At 34.3% G+C, this 19,552-nt stretch overlaps 2 protein-coding genes across 2 annotated transcripts in view; both read left to right on the top strand.

Annotated features, from left to right (window-relative positions):
- The window catches only part of LOC129790123 (WD repeat-containing protein 19), an 829,031-nt gene that overhangs the window by 677,348 nt on the left and 132,131 nt on the right, over positions 1 to 19,552 (top strand). The window lies entirely within an intron of this gene.
- LOC129790261 (T-box protein H15) overlaps positions 1 to 19,552 on the top strand; it is a 46,194-nt gene that overhangs the window by 1,571 nt on the left and 25,071 nt on the right. The window contains exons 3-4 of the mRNA XM_055827698.1: positions 2,295 to 2,464; positions 2,547 to 2,677. Coding sequence (XP_055683673.1) covers positions 2,295 to 2,464; positions 2,547 to 2,677 — 301 coding nt within the window. The remainder of the gene's footprint in view (positions 1 to 2,294; positions 2,465 to 2,546; positions 2,678 to 19,552) is intronic.

Genomic DNA, 19,552 nt, shown 5'->3' with positions numbered 1-19,552 from the left:
TCTGAAATACATAAAAGATCATAAAAATTTGATAAAGCCGTTGTTAGAAAGTTTGAAAATAGATAATTTTCTCTTTCATGCTGATAATTAAAAGAAAAGAATTATTGGCAATATATTGACCTCAATTTAACTCACTAAATCAGATAATACTTAATATAAGAATTAGAGATTTATTAACTAACAATTTAATCAATAAAAGGGTTAATTAATGGTTATAACAATGAGTTTCTTACGCAGAAAATAATGTTTTTTTTTGCGCAGAATTTTGTTAAATATAAATTTAGGAAGATTGTGCTTAACAATTTATTCATGACTTAAATCCAATACTAGAGCTAGGTTGAAAGAACAGCTAATTCTGTTACAAAATCATCCATAAAAAGTATTAAAAAAAATTTAGGACTGAATTAGAAATTTTTAACATAAAGATTCCTCAATAAATTTTCTATTAAGAAAATTAATTTTAGAATCATATAAAACGATGGCGGATCAGTTTTCGTGTAAAACTGTGAAGTTTCAATTCGAATTCACATTAAAAAAAAACTTGATTAGAGATTCTACAGTAGTGCTAATTAAATGTTTTCAATAAAATATTTCCTTGTACAGCGTCTATCGGTTGCAATCTACGAGTGAGAGGTTATTAATCGATTCGATTCACACTTCTAGAGTCTTTAAGAGTGAATAAATTACAAACGTTGTGCAATTCATAAAATGCGCGAGAAAAATTGGCGGGAAATGGGGAGGGGAGAGCGATCAAATACAAAATTGAGGAAAGAATCTATCAATAGATGGTTTGTTTTCAATCACCAGGTTACACGGTGTATAGGTTTCTTTATGCAATTTAATGTGCAGATTTTCTATAGGCTTGGGTGGATTTCAAAAATTTCTACCATGCAAAATTCTCTCAAAGAATTTCTTCAATACATCTTAATTTTTTCTTCGTTTTTTTTTTGCAAACAGCACCGCAATAAATCACACGATGTATGCAATTACATCTGGCAAATAACTTCTCCAAATTAATTAGTTATTAAGATATTCTTATCTATTCCGCCCCTTTTCTCTCTCGCTCTTGCGAATTCCTTCTAACATTTGCCATTGCAAAAGAATAATTTTGTAGGAGAGAAAGAAAATTGTGCGTGAAAAACTTTTGCAGATGAAATTACAATTTTATTGCATTTAGAGATATTTCATTTTGATTAATTAACACCGACAAAGAATTTACAAACACTGCGGTTTATTGCATGTTTCTGTATTTTTTTCCATCTCATTTTTTTTTTTATTTCTTCGGCACTTACATACAAAAATTGTTGAGGAAACGCGAACCGCAAAATTACCTTCTCTGGCTGAAGATCTTTTCTCAACCTATAACATCTTAATTAAATTAAAGACAATCCAATACAATTCATATTGCGCTTTTAACAGTGAAATGGTGCAGGTGAGAACGTTTGTCAAGAGAAAAAGACAGAGGTGGCTGCAGAAATTACACTGCACGACAAAAATTTAATTTATTAAATTTGTATGTTTTCTTATTCATTGGATGGAGGGTTTTGGGGTATTGGACACATGCAGATGCAAAATGCTCGAAGAAATATTTTTTAAATAATTTTGATTAAAAAAAATTCAAGATAAATTACAGAAGTAGAGAAAAAACCTTTTTTTTAAGAAAATGTTTTCGCATTTATTCAAATTTATTTTGAATGGAATTTTCAATTTCTAATATTAAAACTTTGGGTTCGATTCTATAAAAAGTCTGTCCTATTCTGGCTTTAACAACTTGACAGTTGTTGTCAGATTTTAACAGTTTGTGCTTTAAAATTATTTTTGATGTCGTTCTGTTCCAGAAATCTTTTAGGAAAGAAAAGTTTTAAAATTTCTGAAACAGCATTTGTTTAAATGCAACTGTTAAAATTTTACAATATTTTATAAATAATAACAAAGTTCTTAAAAAAAAACTCAAATTATAGCAAAAGAAAGCTTTTGAATAGAATTGACCCCTCTATTAAAAATGGTTTAAAAATCAAGAACTTGAAAATTCTGAGTAGAGGAAAGTTTTCTAGGGCAAAATTGCGAAAAAGTTCAAAAACCTGTTGCATAGTGTAGCCATTGTGAATTGCGTTTGCAATGAAAATAAATTACTATAAAAGAGCCGCTCTTTGAAGGTGATATAGAGCCTAGAGGGCTTGTCAGTCAAACCACGTGTATTGCATGATCCCTCAAATATCCCAAGAGGATCTTCAGCTGTTTGAACATCTCCTCAATGTTTCTTATCGTTACATTTTTTTTACTTTGAATTTTAGGCCCAATTTCTGTAGATCGCTTCCCAGAGGGCGATGATGACGTTGATGTGGACGTGGAACAGTGTAGTGATTCAGAAGGTCCCCCGAGGACTCCAAGAACTTCAAGTACAGCTTTGCCCACACCCCCAAGTCCCTCCGATGAGGATAGATTGTCCCCCGAGCCAGTTCAGGTGGGTCCTCCTTCATCTTTTTTTGCAGCTTTCGCATGAAGAATAATCACAAATTAACCCATTTTCTTCCTTTCTAAAACAGACACGACCTGGTTTACTGGGATCATGCAACTGTGATGAATTACGGCCCGTCCAGTGTCATTTGGAGACAAAAGAATTATGGGATAAATTTCATGAATTGGGAACAGAGATGATCATCACGAAAACTGGAAGGTATGTGTGTATGTAACACCCTGTAGCACTTCTTATAGTTCCCAAAAAAATATGTTTCTGTACCCAAAAGATCCAAAAGAATCATTTCCCAGACCATTTAGCAGCAATTCGTTGGTTAAACAATGCCTTTTAATAGTTTGAGATCAATCTTAAATATTTTTTATGGGTTCAGTTACTCCATGTTAGCACAACATAAGATCCCGAAAGAGATCTCGAAAAAAGGTGCCTATAATGAAGATCTCGGGGCATGTTAAATGATCATTCAGCTACTGGAGTCTACAGAAATGATAAAAATCTCCTCAATGGTGATTAGGACTAATTTGGACATTCCCATGCACTATTATTCTCTACTAGCCATAAATTTATCTCCATACCTCCACCCGAGAACTTTTTGTTGTGATTTATCCCCAAAGCGCTATATCTATTCTATACTATTCAGTGTGTGAGGTTTGACCCAAGGTTTTTAGCTGTGATTCTTTTTTTGTAGATTTCCTTTTTATATTCAAAATTTATCAAAGAGTTTTAGAGCAAGGAAGATTTTTTTGTGATCAGGATTCACGTAGGAACGTAAATTCTTTTACCGGAAGTCGTGAAAATCTTGAAAAATTCCCCCATTGACGTGACAAATTTGGGGAAATTTCTTATGATCAACTATTGGTACATCTGCAGCATAAAGTACCTCATGCCCAAAAGTTGTCGAGAAGTGGTTAAAAGGAGAAAAGACATTAAAAGTCTCTGAGATTCTAGAGTAATCGTATCTTATATCCGGGAGCGCTCTATACAGTGTCTCAATTTTTTCCCCGGAGGCCTTCTTATGGTCTCTTCATTAGCTCGCGAGATGCACTGGGTGTCTGGTATAAAAGACATGGGCGATGTTGCGCGTAACTTATGGAAGTCATTAAAATTATTTTTGTAACATTATTATTAAAGTGAAACACAAAGTTGTGTCAAAATTGAATGGGAGGGAAAATAAAGATAAGACCGACGGCTGGTTTTTTTCCACTCTCCCGACAAGCGTACTTTCATACGGGGCACTCGCTCCCCTATAAAAAGAAGAAGGAAGAGTTGAAAGAAAAAAAAGAGAGAAGAAGGAATAAAATTGTAAAGGAGAGTACTTGAGGAGCTATTAATTTCTTTCACTTGATTTCTTTCTTTTTTTTTTCATCCATTCCATAGGGTGGGGTTGGGAGAAGAGTCCATACATACAATGTTTAACCCGATGTATAAAACTATATAGAATTTAATGGTTTTTAGTATATAAAAGTAGCAAAGTTTGAAGCGGGTGTGAGTGATAAATTGCTGCTAAAGTTACTCGCGCCACATGCTAATTAAGCCATTTCATCAGAATCAATTATTCATATTTTGAAGCTCTATCGCACACAAAACAGACAAACACGCGTATAAATATTGTGAATTGCTTTTCCAGCACCAATTTTCCAAATTGAAGTGGAATCTCGGATTAGATACCAATAAATTCTCAGCATGTTTTTTTCTTCGGGAGGTGGAACGTTCCTCCCAATTTTTTTCTTAAAATTATATGGCGGTTTATTTTGAAGAATTTAAACCATTTAAACACACACACAGCTATTCGATTTAGGATAGAATACTTTACAAAATAGAATAGAATTGATTTTCTTTTTGAGCTTTCTTTCGTCAAATAAATTTATTTCTTTACCGTTAAAGTTTCTGTTATTTCTTGTCTTTATTTAAAATTTATAATGAAGTTAAAATTGATGACGTTTATTTTTGACAGATGTGTGAATTTAATGTCATTGATTAATGTCTGAATTAAATGTCATTTTTTGTGTCAAAATCATGGTATTTTAGGTATTTTATATAAATTCGGTGACTCCTAAAATTATATTTTAAAAAAATCTATTTTAATACGCGAATCGTTAGGAAGAGAAATTACAGTTCTATATGTAATTTGACAGTACTTATTTGCGTAAACTGTCAAACCCAAGGTCAAACCAGGAAATTTTCTATGAAGTGCAAAAAGCTCTCAAGTTCTTTGTTTTTTTTTATAACTGGAGTAGCATTACAACATATTTTCACAAATTACAGCTTTTGCAGCAAAAAGCTGACAATGAAACTCTGACGTTTGCTTGTTGACAGTGACGTAAAATATTGATACCATGTCAACAATTCAAATTCAAATTACTGATTTAAAAAAAAAATCAACGGTTTTTTTGTATATTTCTTCGCTATTGTCTTCAAATATAGAACTATCTATTCTAGGTTTCTTTCCGCAACATGAAAATAGACAACATATTTAGTAAAACTCTCTTCTCTCCTCTATTGTTGATTGAGAAAGATGAATATTTTTGAGCGTCTGCTATGGGTTTTTTTGGCATGGAGAGCACGTCTTTCCCCAAAAGTATTCCCATTTAGCTGTGGTGTCAGAAATAAATCGTTGTGGCACAAAAGAGAGGAAGCCAATCGTCTGGTCGACACCCTCGGCCCAAAACGGCCGCCCACTCATACCGCCCAAAAAAGCTCCGGGAGGAAGATACATAGCACATATGTAGTGTCCATGTGTCAGTGTTTCCAGGCCCCCACACCCAATTTTGCTGAGCGTGTGGAAATTATTTTTCGACGTGATACAAATTAATGTTTGTGCCACTTTGGAATTGCATTCGATTTTCCATGGAGTTTTCTCGCTCTCTCCCCACTGAAAAGCCCCCCATAATTGATTTCCATTTGCGCTACACAATCGCAAAATGCCATCATTTGTTGGCTGATGGTTGTCAGTGTGATTATTGCAGCCATTGCTACTTCACATTTCGCAATCAAAGTGTCATTTTCTCCGAGGGATTGCTGGAGAAAAAGGAAAATGCATTCACTCAAGGTGTGCGTGATATATACACATATTTTTGTACATCGAAACAACTATATATAATGTGCACTATGCATCTTCATTTAATTGAAAAACAATTGAACTAGTTTGTCTACCACCTCATGCATCAAATTCTGCGTAATGTTGTATTTGCAATTCCATGTCTCGCACATCAAAATGCTATGTACAGCGCGGCAGGGGGTGCACGTCATTTCTATATGTAGGTACATTATATATGGCAAAATGATACGCTAAACGGTCTGTCATTTTCCAATCAATTGTAGCGTAGCACGAATCGAATCGTTAAATTGCAAAGTTTATTACCCACCAATCGTATTTACGCACCACTATTCATATGGAAATTTTATTCTCACTAAATGCGTCTCGACGCACCCAAGATTGATGGATGGAATCCCAACGCTGACACCAATTGTTTGACCGAAAAAGAATAACAAATAAAACTTAAAGAAAATTGGCGGTAAGATTCTTTTACAACATTGCAACGTTTTAGGTTCATTCTCACTGCCGATGGTGTGTGCATTTCTTGAATCAAAACCGCAAATTTTTCTCACAGAATATCAATTTCTTCTCTCAAAGGCGCAAAATATAATAATTAAATGGGCATTGTTTTCGCTACAAAACAGAAAACTCCCCGTGCGCATGATTTTGAATGAAGCAATCCCGGAGAAGATGCTGCAAACCGCAAAAGATCGCGTCAAGTCTCGGGAAAAGCAGCATCCTCCTAAAATGCCATCATTGTTTTGCACAAAAAAAATGATGCTTTGATACCCCCGAAAAAAGTATGTAATTGGTCCTGACCCTCGAGATATGCGACCACCACAAATGAGATGATTGTCATACCGGTTGTCATGTCAAAGTCACCCCTCAGTGAGTGAATAGATGTGCAATTTTAGCCATTCATTCGTGGTCCATGGGAAGAGGAAAAAAGTCTTGAATTTCCAAATGGCACACACAATAAAAATATTATGAGTGAACCGACGGCATTTTCTTCGCAGTCGCTTAATAAATACAAAAGAGACCTCTCACACTCGGTACACATTTATTAACCTTCCACATTGAGTCGAGCACACGGGAAAAAACAATAATAAGGAGATTGATTCATTTTTCTTTAAATAGAAGCTCAAAAAATTTCTTTTTTTGTAAAAAAAAATGTTTTTTTTTATTGAAGAATAATTAGAAATTTTATTATTTAATTTTCTTTAAAGAAAACTCTTAAGTTCTTTTTCAGTTTTTTTTATTTTAAAATAATTCTTATATTTTTTTTTTGCTTTCGCAAAAAGAATTTTAGAATCCAATTTTGAAGAAGACTTTCACGAAACTTTATCCCTGAGTTGGCCAGTATATAGTACGCTCTGAAATTTTACTTTGTTTATTTTGGCTCTTAAAATTCCACAAGTTTTTGAAAGACTCAATGATTCAATTAAGACGCGAAAGGGTTAATATCGCTTCAAATAAATAAAAATCGTTATTTCTTGTGTCTTGGGAAGGTCTTAAATTATGATTTAAATTAAACATTGAAACCTTCTATAATTGTTTATTCTTATAAGAATTGATCAGAAAATTTAAAAGAAACGAATTTTTAACCCAGATATGATCAAGTCATTTTACCTTGTATCTTACAGAACCCAACGTAAGACTATCTAATCTTAGTTAACGTATTTGACGTAAGAACGTAAAAACTACGTAAAATTGTTAAGAAAAAGTTAAGAAATGGCTTCAAAAGAATTTTAGAATGTTATGATTTGACAAATTTTCTTTAAAAAAAAGCATAAAAGCGGTATTGAGCATAAATTCTTTCTTACACCGGAGCCTAACTGTTTAGTAAACCCTTCATAACTTTTACCCTCATTTTTTTTCAAACATTGTATAAAAATATTTCAAGGAAAAATTAATGGTGTTCTCTCTTTTTCTTTGCAGGTAAGGAGAAATATTTTAAATGCTCATCATGATATACTGTCGCACAAATACAAGGTAACTGTCAACTTTACTTTCCAATTTGAAGCAAAAAGTCATAATTTTTCCGTGGAATTGAGATCAGTTGGTTTGGAGGGAAGTCTGTTCGATTAAAAAAAAAAACAACGAATTCTCGACTTTTGTAATATTACATCAGTATGTGATGGATAGATCGGACACGAGAGACATTTCTCGCATTCTTTCGTGCTAAGCCGGTGTCAATTTCTGAGTGGAGAATTGCTATGGAATTTCTCCTGATGACTATCTTATTTATATGTGTGGAATTTAATCAAGATTTTTGAACACAATATTTACCGTGAATTAATGATGCAGCTCTTCTCTCGCTCTCTCACCTAAATGATATATTCCGTATGTATATTATCAATCCACTGTGTTTTCTGTATATAATACAAATGAATTTTATATGGATGAGGTGCTCTTGCCATTTTAACACCTCTCCGTGGGTGCGAAATAAAATAGTAAAAATTACAACTTACACGGTAGATTTTAGTATTTATTGGATGAACATGGCTGGGGATAGTGCTAAATTGGCGTACGATTAATTTGAAGAAAATTCACTGGTATATGCAATTGACTACCTCGACGTACCCGCAGCGGTATATTAATATTAAAAAAAAACTTTTCCCCATGGAAAGTGCAATAATCGAGAAGGTGTGTACGAAATGCAGTCTTGGAGGGTAACCAACAGCCTTATGCTCAAACACGGCCTTGTCGCTGCGCCGCCGAAGCTGGATGCGGTGTAATTATGAAAATTACACGCTTCACTTTAATATTTCAGCTTAATATGCTCGCCTGTGTACTCTTTTTTTATACATACACATATATTCCTCTGGAGGCACTCTTCATAATTTAACATTATGCACATTATAAAAATTATTATTGATGTTAAAACACTTACACTATGTGAGAGAATATAATATTGAAGTTTTTATCTCTTATTTTCACCCTCCTAAATGCTAATTTGCATTATCTCACGAACACATTTTTTTATTAAACTTCCTAATCAAAAAACTGAAGTTGCAAATTGATTTTTCATAATTTAAATTGCTTTAAAAAAAATCGCAAATTAAAGTTTTGTTTTTTTTTTTCGAAATGAAAGATGAAAATTTGTCGACCCAACAAACCATTGATAGTTGCCTAAACGTTGCGCGGAGTTACATTTACTACAATGCAACCATGTCTAACGGTATATATCTGTGTTGCCTCGAAGTAGATGGTCAATAGATATATGCGTTGCCGCAACTAGTTGCCTCAACGTTGCAAAACTCTGAAATATCCTTTCCCGTATACCGTCTCGCAACTAAAATTTTTTGAAACAAAAATGTTTCAAAAAATATTTCAAAACATTCCGCTGTCATAAATGGAGGGAAATATGGTACACACTCATAATAATCATATGGCGTCCATATTCCCATCATAATAAATGACAAACTCTAATGGATAATTTATATTATTTAATAATAGAGTTTTTAGATTTTTTCTAAATGAAAAAAAATATGCCATGCGGTTCTACCGTCATGAAATCGCCTCAAAGGAACTTAAATGATGCTCCCATCTCAATTTTCTTAATTTTTTTTACCGAAAATTATTTTTTTTTAGGGGTCAAAAATTTAATTTTTTTTAATTAATTATTTAAACACAAGTAATGCACCCAACTATCCCTAAGAAAGCCTTCCCGCATCATTTTGGGCTCCCAATTGCTCGGAATAATGAAATAAAAATCAACTTTTTTATGCCGTCGGCCATGTTAGACATTTTTTGCAACTCTGAGGCAACGATGCAGCAACCTTTGCAACAACGTTGTAAAATGATTCGGTAGCAACCCACCAGGGCGGCGCTAGTTTTGCTGTTTGTAAACATAAATGAAAGAGACAGACTCATTTTTTTCTATTCCACTCTCTGTCTGTTTTGGGTTATTTCTCGCGATAGACGCGCCCCTTGCGGTGAAAGGCGCAACATAGGCACAAAACGTGCTTGGGTTGCGCCATCATACCCTGATGCAACGTTTAAGCAACTAAATAAATTATATTTAATAAAATTAACAATTTTTGATAAATTATCAATAAAAAATAATTATTTTAGGGATAAGTAAAGCATAAAACTCATTTAGAGTCCAAAAAAACTTAAATTTCAAGGAAAATTTGTTCTTTTTCGATATTTTTTTGCAACTAGCGCAACGTTGATATATACTTTCCTGCAACTATTTTCCAAGTGATTTTTTCAAAGTTAATTATTTTGCTTAAAATTGAGATTTTAGTGTGTTTTTAGGTAAATTATTCTTTGAGAAGTTGTAGAAAAGACTTTAGAATGCAAAAACACTTAAATTTTTCAAGTTATTGAAATAATAAAAAAAATCTTGCAACTTTGACAACATCGCGATAAAGTATACTGCATCGTTTTCCATGCAACCATATTCGCAACTTTAGCAACTAAGAAGTAAACTCTCTTGCAACGTTGCTTCAGAGTTTCCAAAGTTAAAGTTGCAAGGTGTTTGTTGGGGACTGTATGGAAATTATGCTTTGGTTCCTCAACTATCTATGTACATAATTTGCATGTTCACATTAGATCAAACAAAATTGATTCCTAAAGTCGACATTTTGCAAGAGAGGAAATGAAAATAACAACAAAAATTGCACAACATTAATGTCTTTTTAATTGCCAATTTTTATTATAAATGCGTGACTTTCATCGATACCCACACGCTTCTTCTTTCCTCTTTTTTGCAGTTTCCCTGTTTTGCCCGTAGAAAAAAAAATGTTTTCGCATAGATATTATGTTGATAAACACGAAGAAATATGCAAATCTGCAATGTACTCCATACCATACTTCAAAGTGAAGTATCTTGTCTCAATTTTACGACTAACATTTCGCCATGTGGAGTACATACTTATGACAAGTTCTCATTGCATTTAGGGTGAAACGGTGAATGAATAGGAACAAAGATTGATTATTAAATATACAAAATCTACCCTGGAGGTTTATATATAACACATAGGTACAATATTATGTATGAAGTGAAGGTATATCTTGTTTTTAGGTTTTCGACGAGTTCACCCTAGAAACAAACCCTTTTAAGAGTTTTATACAGAATAAAAATAATTTAAGAACTTTTCTCAAAAGTTGTATGAGATTTCATGATTAATTGTAATTATTTATGAAAAAAAATTACCGAAGGTGTTTTTTGTGGTGTGTTATTTTTTTTTAATTTCGACCAGTTAACCCTAGACGCAAACCCACGAAAAAAAACTAAAAATTGTAAAATGAAAAATCTAGCTATTGAGTATACTAGAAAATTAAATTTTTATAATTAAAAATACACAGAGGGAAATTGTTTGAAGAGTTTTTTTTGTTAGTTTTAGAACTTCGACGAGTTGATCCAAGACATGTTCCTAGTATATATTTTTTAGATTTACATAAAGAAGCTGTAAATCATTACTAAACTACTTTGTTTATTTATTTTTAATGACTTCAAACAAATTGGTTTAAAAATGTTCAAAATTATCTTATAAAATGTGTCTTGACTAAAATAAAATTTTTGACAACAAAGATTTTTTTTGTAAAAAATCTAATTTTCCTAATCCAAGACTGGAACGTTTAAATAATAATTAATATAAGTAATATTAAATACAACAAAATATACATCCTTTATAGCCCGTAACGGTCACCGCAGTCTTAGTACCTTTCTCTAGTCGTTATATCAAAATTAAAAATTTGTTTAATTTTACACAAAAAATTAATGTTAACACTGTAGAGAAAAGAATGACCCGAAAAACAAAGAAACAGCCAAAAAAAATGCAGAAAATGCATCAATAAAACTCGTCTAAAATGTGAAAACAAACATTCTCTCTCACACGAACCATAAGGTTAAGTCTTTGCAAGACACCAAAGAGGGAAACAATGCAAAAAGCAACTTATTATTGCACCTATCTTTCACTGCACTCTAACTGTGATGATGATGATGCCTTTTTTTTCGTTACTTCATTTCACCTCACCGGGGGAAACATGCAAATCGATCATTATGAGCGGCAAATGATCGTCAGTCCTATTCAGCGCCTATTAAAAAGCACATGCCGGAGCACCTTCTTGCGCGCCGCGCTTCTATGCTGGCGCGCGGGGATGGCACGGCCACAAATGACTCTGTCATATGTGATATTCAATAATGCAGAAAGTGCAGAGAGTGTAAATTTGACAGCTAATACACCTCATTGCCTGCAACCTTTCTACCATACATACATATACTTTGCGGTGCGGCATTTGCCGGCACTTTGCTGAGCACGCCGGGCCCTCTGAGAGTCGCGAATAATAATTATAAAGCAATTAGTGAGGTGCATTTCGTGAAATTTACGAGGTGCATAGCACAAATTGGCCACAGCTTCTCCCGATGGGCTCCTCACGGGTGCCATTTCTAACAATTTTCCCCGCATTTTGCCACGGAGTGCAAATAAATTTTCAATTAGGCGTCTCTCATATCTGGCACTCCCCATGCACGGGGAGGGGGACTACATACTCTATACACCACATCTGGGACCCCAAAGTGGACCCTCCTGTGTGTACCATTGGGGCTGTGCTGTGGCATTAGCTTACACCGTGAAAATGTGTGAAAATTATTTAATTGGCTGAATCTGATTAGAAACTCACCGTCTTCCGCGTCTTTCTCGCCCATTTTCATTTTTTTTGCAATTAAGAATTTAATGTTGCACATTTTGCATTTACCTGATACATCAATTAATTCTTTTGCTGATTTTAACGATAATCTAGCTATTTAGTTTGCTGTTTTTTTGTAATCGGTGTTGGATGTTTAAGCAACTCACACCTCAAATTACATGTATTTGTGGTAAATGGGGTGTAGACTTGGAGGAAATGCGGGTATATTGTACATAATGATTCATACATATTAAATTCATCAGCTTTATGTTTGATATATAATATTTATTCGAAATTGGATAGTTTTACATGGAGCTCTTGAATATGCTTTATGAGCTTATGCATCTCTGATTAGGCTTTTTTATTTATTAATAGGCGATTGAAATTTTTTTAAAAATACGTGAAAAATAATTCGAATTAAATGATCTATTTAATAGTTTGAAAGATTTTAAAGTAAAATATTTACATATGCGCATATGCTTCATGTAAAAATCCATTTGAAAAAGTAATATAACGTATTGAGAAACAAATAATCCCCATTAATTTTACGACTTATGGGCAGAACCTACTCCAACACTTCATGCACTTATGCTCTTGTGCTTCCATGTTAATTTTAAAATCAACGGAAAATCTTCGAATATATATACTACCTAATAAAAAATCAACAAGTCAACTTAATATATGAAAAAATGAATAAATTTCACAAAGAAAGGTATGCTTCACTTACCGAACCACCCCCTATTGTTATTTTATTGAGGGAATACACAAAAAATCTTACGTTTTCTCTTGAGGGATTGTCTTAAAATGAAAGTTTTCTTTTTTTTTTTTTTAATACTTTATAGTCTCTCTTTTGGGATGACGGGGTAGAGCATTTGGCCACATTGTCGAACAGTTGCTCCCAAATTGAGATATGTAAAATAGACAGAGAACCACAACAATTTGTTCTAATAATACGCGGAGTAAATTGACTTCAATTGCCACTCACTGGCAGTTTCTGACGCGCGGTTTCTTGCACGTTTTAACCAACTGTTGGGTGAAATTTCGGGTGGCATTTTCACTTAAGTATACCGGTGGATCTCAATTATGTGGCCCACACTGTAAATTTCCCTTCAATTTCTCAAAACTACAAAGTGATGCCTTCACCGTCTTCCACGTACATACATATATGTCGTCTCATCGTGGAATTGGTAAATAATTCATTAAATGGGATTAAAGTGGCCAAGCAGGTGTCTATACCTGGTCATCCCAACGGAAGCCTATACACTCTCGCTCGAGTGTCCCTCTTGAGTTGAGTGTTGGTATTAGGAGGTATAATCTTGGTATTTAAAAACCAACAAAGTATTTCTTTAAGAAAAAAAAATACTTCATGTTTGGGACATTTTTTGGGGAAACAGAGAGAGAGAGAGAGAAGGAGCAAATAGTGTGAAGAAAAAAGGTAAAATCGACAAGATATCATGTGCCAACACCTGTTCTTTGACACCATATAAGAAACAAAACCCAGAGACACTCGCGCGCTTACAGGGGACAAGGCAAGGGACAAGGTGGACAAATTGAGCTATAAGTAGTTTGTCACAATCTCGCGTTTCATCCAAAAGAGGAGTAAATTGATTCTTAATCACTGAATTGCGTGAAAAGAATTTTTTCCAATGTAAAATCAATCACCTTGCAATCCATCTTCCTCAATTTCTTCAGCTTGAACATTTTTACATTTTTTCGCACAATTGATTAATCGATAGCAAGACAGGGAAATTTCTCCGATGATGGAACACTTTGTACGGAATTTTTAAAATGCTGATGAAGATGCATTTATGACTTTTGCAGACTTTGGATTTAAGTCTTGAATGAGCTTTATTTGGGTTTTTTGGTATTTCTTTTGGAGTGAAGTTGCTGCTTCATTTTACTCGGGTTTGGGATTTGAAAGATCTTAAGCAAAAGCTTGAGTTTATTATGAGTTCTGTATTAAAATTATGAGAATTGTGGACAGATTTTTCCTGATTGAACCCGAAAAAAGAAAATTAAAATAAATATTTAAGGAAAGACTATGAGACCAAAAGTAATAAATCTTAAAGGTTTTTCATGTTGAAAATGAAAAAAAGATTTTTTTAAAGATTCCTATGTAATTAACTGAGTAAGAATTCTAGAGTCAAAATCTTCAAACATTTATTGCAAATTAAAGGAAGTTTCAAGTGTTCGCGTTGATCAGCGAATTCGATGTTTCAGAAGCATTCACCACATTTGGTTAATTTATTGTTAAACGAGCAATCTAAATTAATCCAAAAGAATCAAAATTCAAATTAATTTTTCGCAGCTCTATACTACTTAAAATTGTCACCTGGGAATTTCAAATATTTTCATCATGAAAAATTTATGCAGATATCCCACATAGGAATTCTAACATTTCTTCTTTCCTCCTTTCCATCATCATCCTCCTTCTTTTGCCTCATTTTTCCTGTGTGTTTATACATCTCAAGTGTAAATCTCTACACCAATAATCATAAATTGTCCGGGTCATTGCAACTGAATACCAAATAACATCGAAGCCCGCAATAAATAATAAATTAATTAAATTCCATCATCGACGTAAATAGCAGGAGGAAAGAGAGAGAGACGAAGGAATGGAGGCAAACGCGTGAAAATAAAAACGAGTATATCACTCATAATTTCTCGCCGATGTTTAAATAATGTGACATCCCAGGCTCTCGGATGCCATACACGCGGGATGACTCCCTACACATCTCTCCACCAGGTTCTTGTGCCACAAGAATATAAGGGGGATGCCACGATCATGCTGCTGCTTCGAGTCAAGCTGCGCGCCATCCTTAAATCTATTGCCTCACGGCAGTCGGACAGCAGTGCGATTCTCTCGCAATATATTGCGCCAAGCCGTGCGGGTGGTCCGTAATTTGTGGCATTCTGGGCGCGAGAGTGGTGGCATTCCACTCAACACTCACCTGCATCCGTGCCACGGCAGGTCGCGTTCACCTGAGGGAATGTCAACGGTAGGAGTGGATGCCCTTCGGATACTTATATCGACAACTGTCTTTAGCTATCGCTGAATTGGATTTTGCTCATGATTACGAATTAAATTTAGAACATTTTCGACGAATTCTACTCGAGCTAACTTCTATCATTCTCTGCAAAATTATCAATTAAATATTTTTTTAAATAAAATCCGTTGAAAATCAGTATAAAGTTCAAAACAGAAAGAATCATAACGCTTCGTTAAGAAGAGAGAGATCCAAACTCAACTGACTAAAATGACTTTATTGATTTGTCGAAATTCCTATAAGCTTCTTACGGGGAATTCTAAGACTCTAACAGCGTTTCTCATCAATTTTTTCCACCTCTTTTTCATTGCCGAATTTTCTGTGTGTTGGCCTCTCGCTTAACAACCCTATTAAGCACAAATCAACAGAGCTTTCCTTGATGATTACCCTGCACAACCATTAATATTCTTTCTTGGAATTTAGAGATAATATGGGTGCTCGATGACAAAACTTCAATCAATACTTAACCAACACTACACATGTCCACCCCCATTTCGTCTATTTGACACCTCGGGATAGAGCGCAAAAGAAGTGTTTGGGTGCCATAAATCTCCATGGGCTTACCTTTTGAGACCATTTGTGGTGTTAACATTCCCGATAAAAATTCGATTTCGACCGATAATTTATTGAGCAGAAGGTGGGGCAGCTTTGACAAAAGGTGCCACTAAATTCAGTTTCACTTTTCTTGCAATTTATACACAATTTTTATGAGGCACTAATTTATTAACGTCCTTTTTTTCGTTGTCCTCCCGCCCCCGGGATAAGAAATGCGCGTGCTTGGGTGAGCTCCTTTGTACTCCGGGGCGAAGTTAACAAACGACTCTCGAGGAATTGGCCACGGGGCCATGCGGGGGTATATGATGGCAACAAAACCATCGTGAAGGTGCTTCACAGTATCCCGCTGAGTTCGTTTATATTATTTACCTACCATTAAAAACATCGAGAAAGTCAGGGTTAACAAATAAGTTGTCCCAGAACACTGCAGGATTTTCGAGTGCAAAATGTTGATGCTCACACTTGGACGGTTTTTTTGCACATCACATTTGTAAGATATGTGGTCATTTATTGCACCCTTAATGGGGAAGCAAGACGGGTGGTGCTTTTTTATTCCCAATTATATAAACGTTTTTGCTCTTGTTGACCAATCTCAGGGGAGTTCCTTGGAAATGTAATGAAAATTAATGATGGATGAAAGGAAATTTTTCATTGGAATTTTTCAATTCGTAATTCAAAATTTCGCAAAGATTTTTTTCAACGTTTTTTTTTTAGTAAAATTGAAAAGAATTTACGAAGATTCAATCAATTTTAATATTATTTCAAGGGGATATGTTAATCATAAGTTGGTTATTCTTCTTCTATTCTAAGTCGTTTCATTTTTCCCCTGATTTTCTCTAGATATACATATAAAACGTATAAAACAGATTAAAAACCGTACGAAAATTCTGCAAATTTCCGCATTGAAGAAAATATTAATTGAGCTTGACTATTTTACCAGGAAAAATGTTCATAGATAGGAAAATTGGCCGACGATTAGTTTTGGGTATGTTGGTATGAAAATATTTTGAAATGGTGTAGAGATAACTTTTGTACCTCATAATGGGATTTTCAACGGATAATTGAGCATGTCAGATGATTGATTATAAATGTACCATGACCATTTTTTCGAGGCCTCTCGCCTTCCTTGACTTTGACAGCTCTGAGAAGGCATTTATACACACAATTCCAATCTTTTAGCCACATCGAAGGACTTAAGACCGATAAACAGACACGGTCGATGAGAAATGCATTCGACTCATCATTTTTTCGGGAATATGCCGGGGATATTTTTTTCCTTCATTTCAACCTAGACCCATATAAGAAAAAAGAAATTCCCCGTGGACCTGCGGAGATTCGTTCAGGATATTTATGACATTGTTGACATTTTGGGGATGCAACAGGGAAAATAAAATGAAAACAAACCATCGAGATATCTTTCCCTTTGAACCTGAAGATTTTTTTTATTCTTCTCTATATAATTTCTCTGAACTGACCTCTACCAGCCTATGGCCCCGCAGCCGTGTTGGAGGGAAATGAAGAATAAAAAAAAAGAGCCATATTGAGAGCCTGTGTGGTCGATGAGAAACTCTAAGCGGCAATTTTTCAGAAATTAGACACAATGCTTAGGCATCAAGAGAAATATTGTGAAATATTGAATGCGATATAAATGTCCCGCTGAGTGTCAAGGTGCTGCACAAAGGCTCCACTTTTTTCTTCTTACACCGTGAAATTTTTTTCTCACACAATTTTTTTGGGAGCCATGTGATACATACAAGATACCTGGCATATGGGAATTAATTTCACTCCGGTTGTGTGCAGTGACAAGGTACTAAAGCCACATAATCACACGGTGGATTATCCTGTCAAAACACCAAGTTGAAATCTCAACGGTCGCCGGGCCGCCCTGAGGTTGCCTGTTTGCATGCAATTAAGGTTTGTTGGATGGCGAGAAAAATGTTCCTGAAAGCATCTCGCGCTGGTAAAATAAATCATTCTCTGGTCAACAATTGAATACACCCGTCCTTTTGGGAAAAGAAGGTGAAGGGGGGCCTCATGCAAAGTGGCTCGGACTCCCACATACAGCAGTACCGAGTCACAGATTCTTTTTCGATGAAAGATAGAGGCTCTTGTGCTTCTTATGACTCACTACATACTTGCAAAAATTCACTGTTAAAAATGTCATGAGCATAATTTATTGAAACTTTACATTTGAGGCTTTAATTCATTGCTTGACCGTTTTGCGACCATTTGGCGACCAATTTGTGACCAATTATGCAAGATTATGTTATTTTTATGTTAAGGAAAGTTCAATTATTTCTTCAACATGCAGAAGAATAATTAATATGCTAATAAAATTTTTTAGATGTTCGTAAAAGCGTTAAAAATAATTTTAATCCGGATTTGACCAAACTTTTCTTGAAATTATTGCAAATTTTGATTTCAAAATTGTCTACAAAACGTCAATTATCTACAAAAACAAATTCTCGAAACTTTATACAAAAAGTTCTTAAACTCTTTCTAGTCAAAACGTGATTTTTGTGAATTTTCAAACTCTTTATGCTACTTTTATGAACTCAATTTCAAAAAACTTAAATTCCCAACTAATTGGCTAAATCCTTTAATAATAAAATTCAAATCAATTCAAGAAAAATCTTCAATTTAAATAACATTTAAAAAAAATGTCTTTGAATTCTTCCTTCCATTCAACTTAAAGCTTTTTTGAGCAACAAGGCGTGTAGAATCATTTTGAATTTCTTAATTTCAATTCTCACTCATTAATACCCCAGGATTACTGGACGAAATGAAAGAAAAACCAATCGCACCACGTGAAATTGAACCCATTGATTCCACTTTAATCCACATTATGTCTCGTCAATTCACTCTCTTCACACTCCGAGAGCATTTATGCATTTTTTGGGTGAGAATTTTTGTGTTAAAATGGAATTATGAAAAAAAGTGTTGTGAGGTACATAATAAATGCCATAACGATTCAATATGTGGCCTTCTGAAGAAAACACACGCTGACTATCACACTGAGAGAAATATGTATTGGGCTGTGGAGAAGAAAAAAGCTGCCTTTTCTTAGCACCCGAGGAAAGCCATAAAAAATCACTGAAATTCATTTCAAGTCGCACCAATTTGATCGGTCAACATATAAATTATGAATATACATTGGGTGGAAAATCAAATTAAAAAAAAAATGTCGTAAAATTTACATTCGGATTCACGGGTGGGAACCACATGGGCTTTTTAGGGACACATTTTGTGATGAAGAAGTGTGAGAGATTTTTACCGATATATTCCATTTCTTCTTCTTTTTCGGGTTATTTCTATCTCTATTATGTCCAAATGGTTTATTGCTCGTGGAGAGAACTAATGCTGCAATTAAATATGGAGGCTTCAGCACCGCAATATAGCTGCCAATAGGTTTGTTCGACTTATTAGTGACTCCTGCGATGGCTCTATTCATTGAGATTTTATCTACAAATTCATTGGAAAACTTTTATGATTTTACGAATTAGTCTCAAAGGAGTTTTCACTGAAATTTGCATGCAAGAAAAATAGTCAATTTGTGCTAGTTGGGGCAAAAATTAAAAGCTCAATGCTTTGATTATGTTTTACAAAGAATAATTCATAAAAAAATAATGCAAATTTTACCTCTGCTTCCATTTTAGCTAAATGTTGAAGAATGTGTCGGTGGAGACGCCTGGTTCTCCCACCCTGCACCTCCACTTTAGCTCAAAATTAAACATTTTTAACCTCGAAAACATTAAAAATGATTTCTGAGAGACAATGTAGAATAATTAACAAATTACT

The sequence above is a fragment of the Lutzomyia longipalpis genome, chromosome 2, assembly GCF_024334085.1.
Source record: "Lutzomyia longipalpis isolate SR_M1_2022 chromosome 2, ASM2433408v1".
Lineage (NCBI taxonomy): Eukaryota > Metazoa > Arthropoda > Insecta > Diptera > Psychodidae > Lutzomyia > Lutzomyia longipalpis.
The sequence above is the reverse complement of the archived record's forward strand: the minus strand, read 5'-3'. Positions and strand labels throughout refer to the sequence as shown.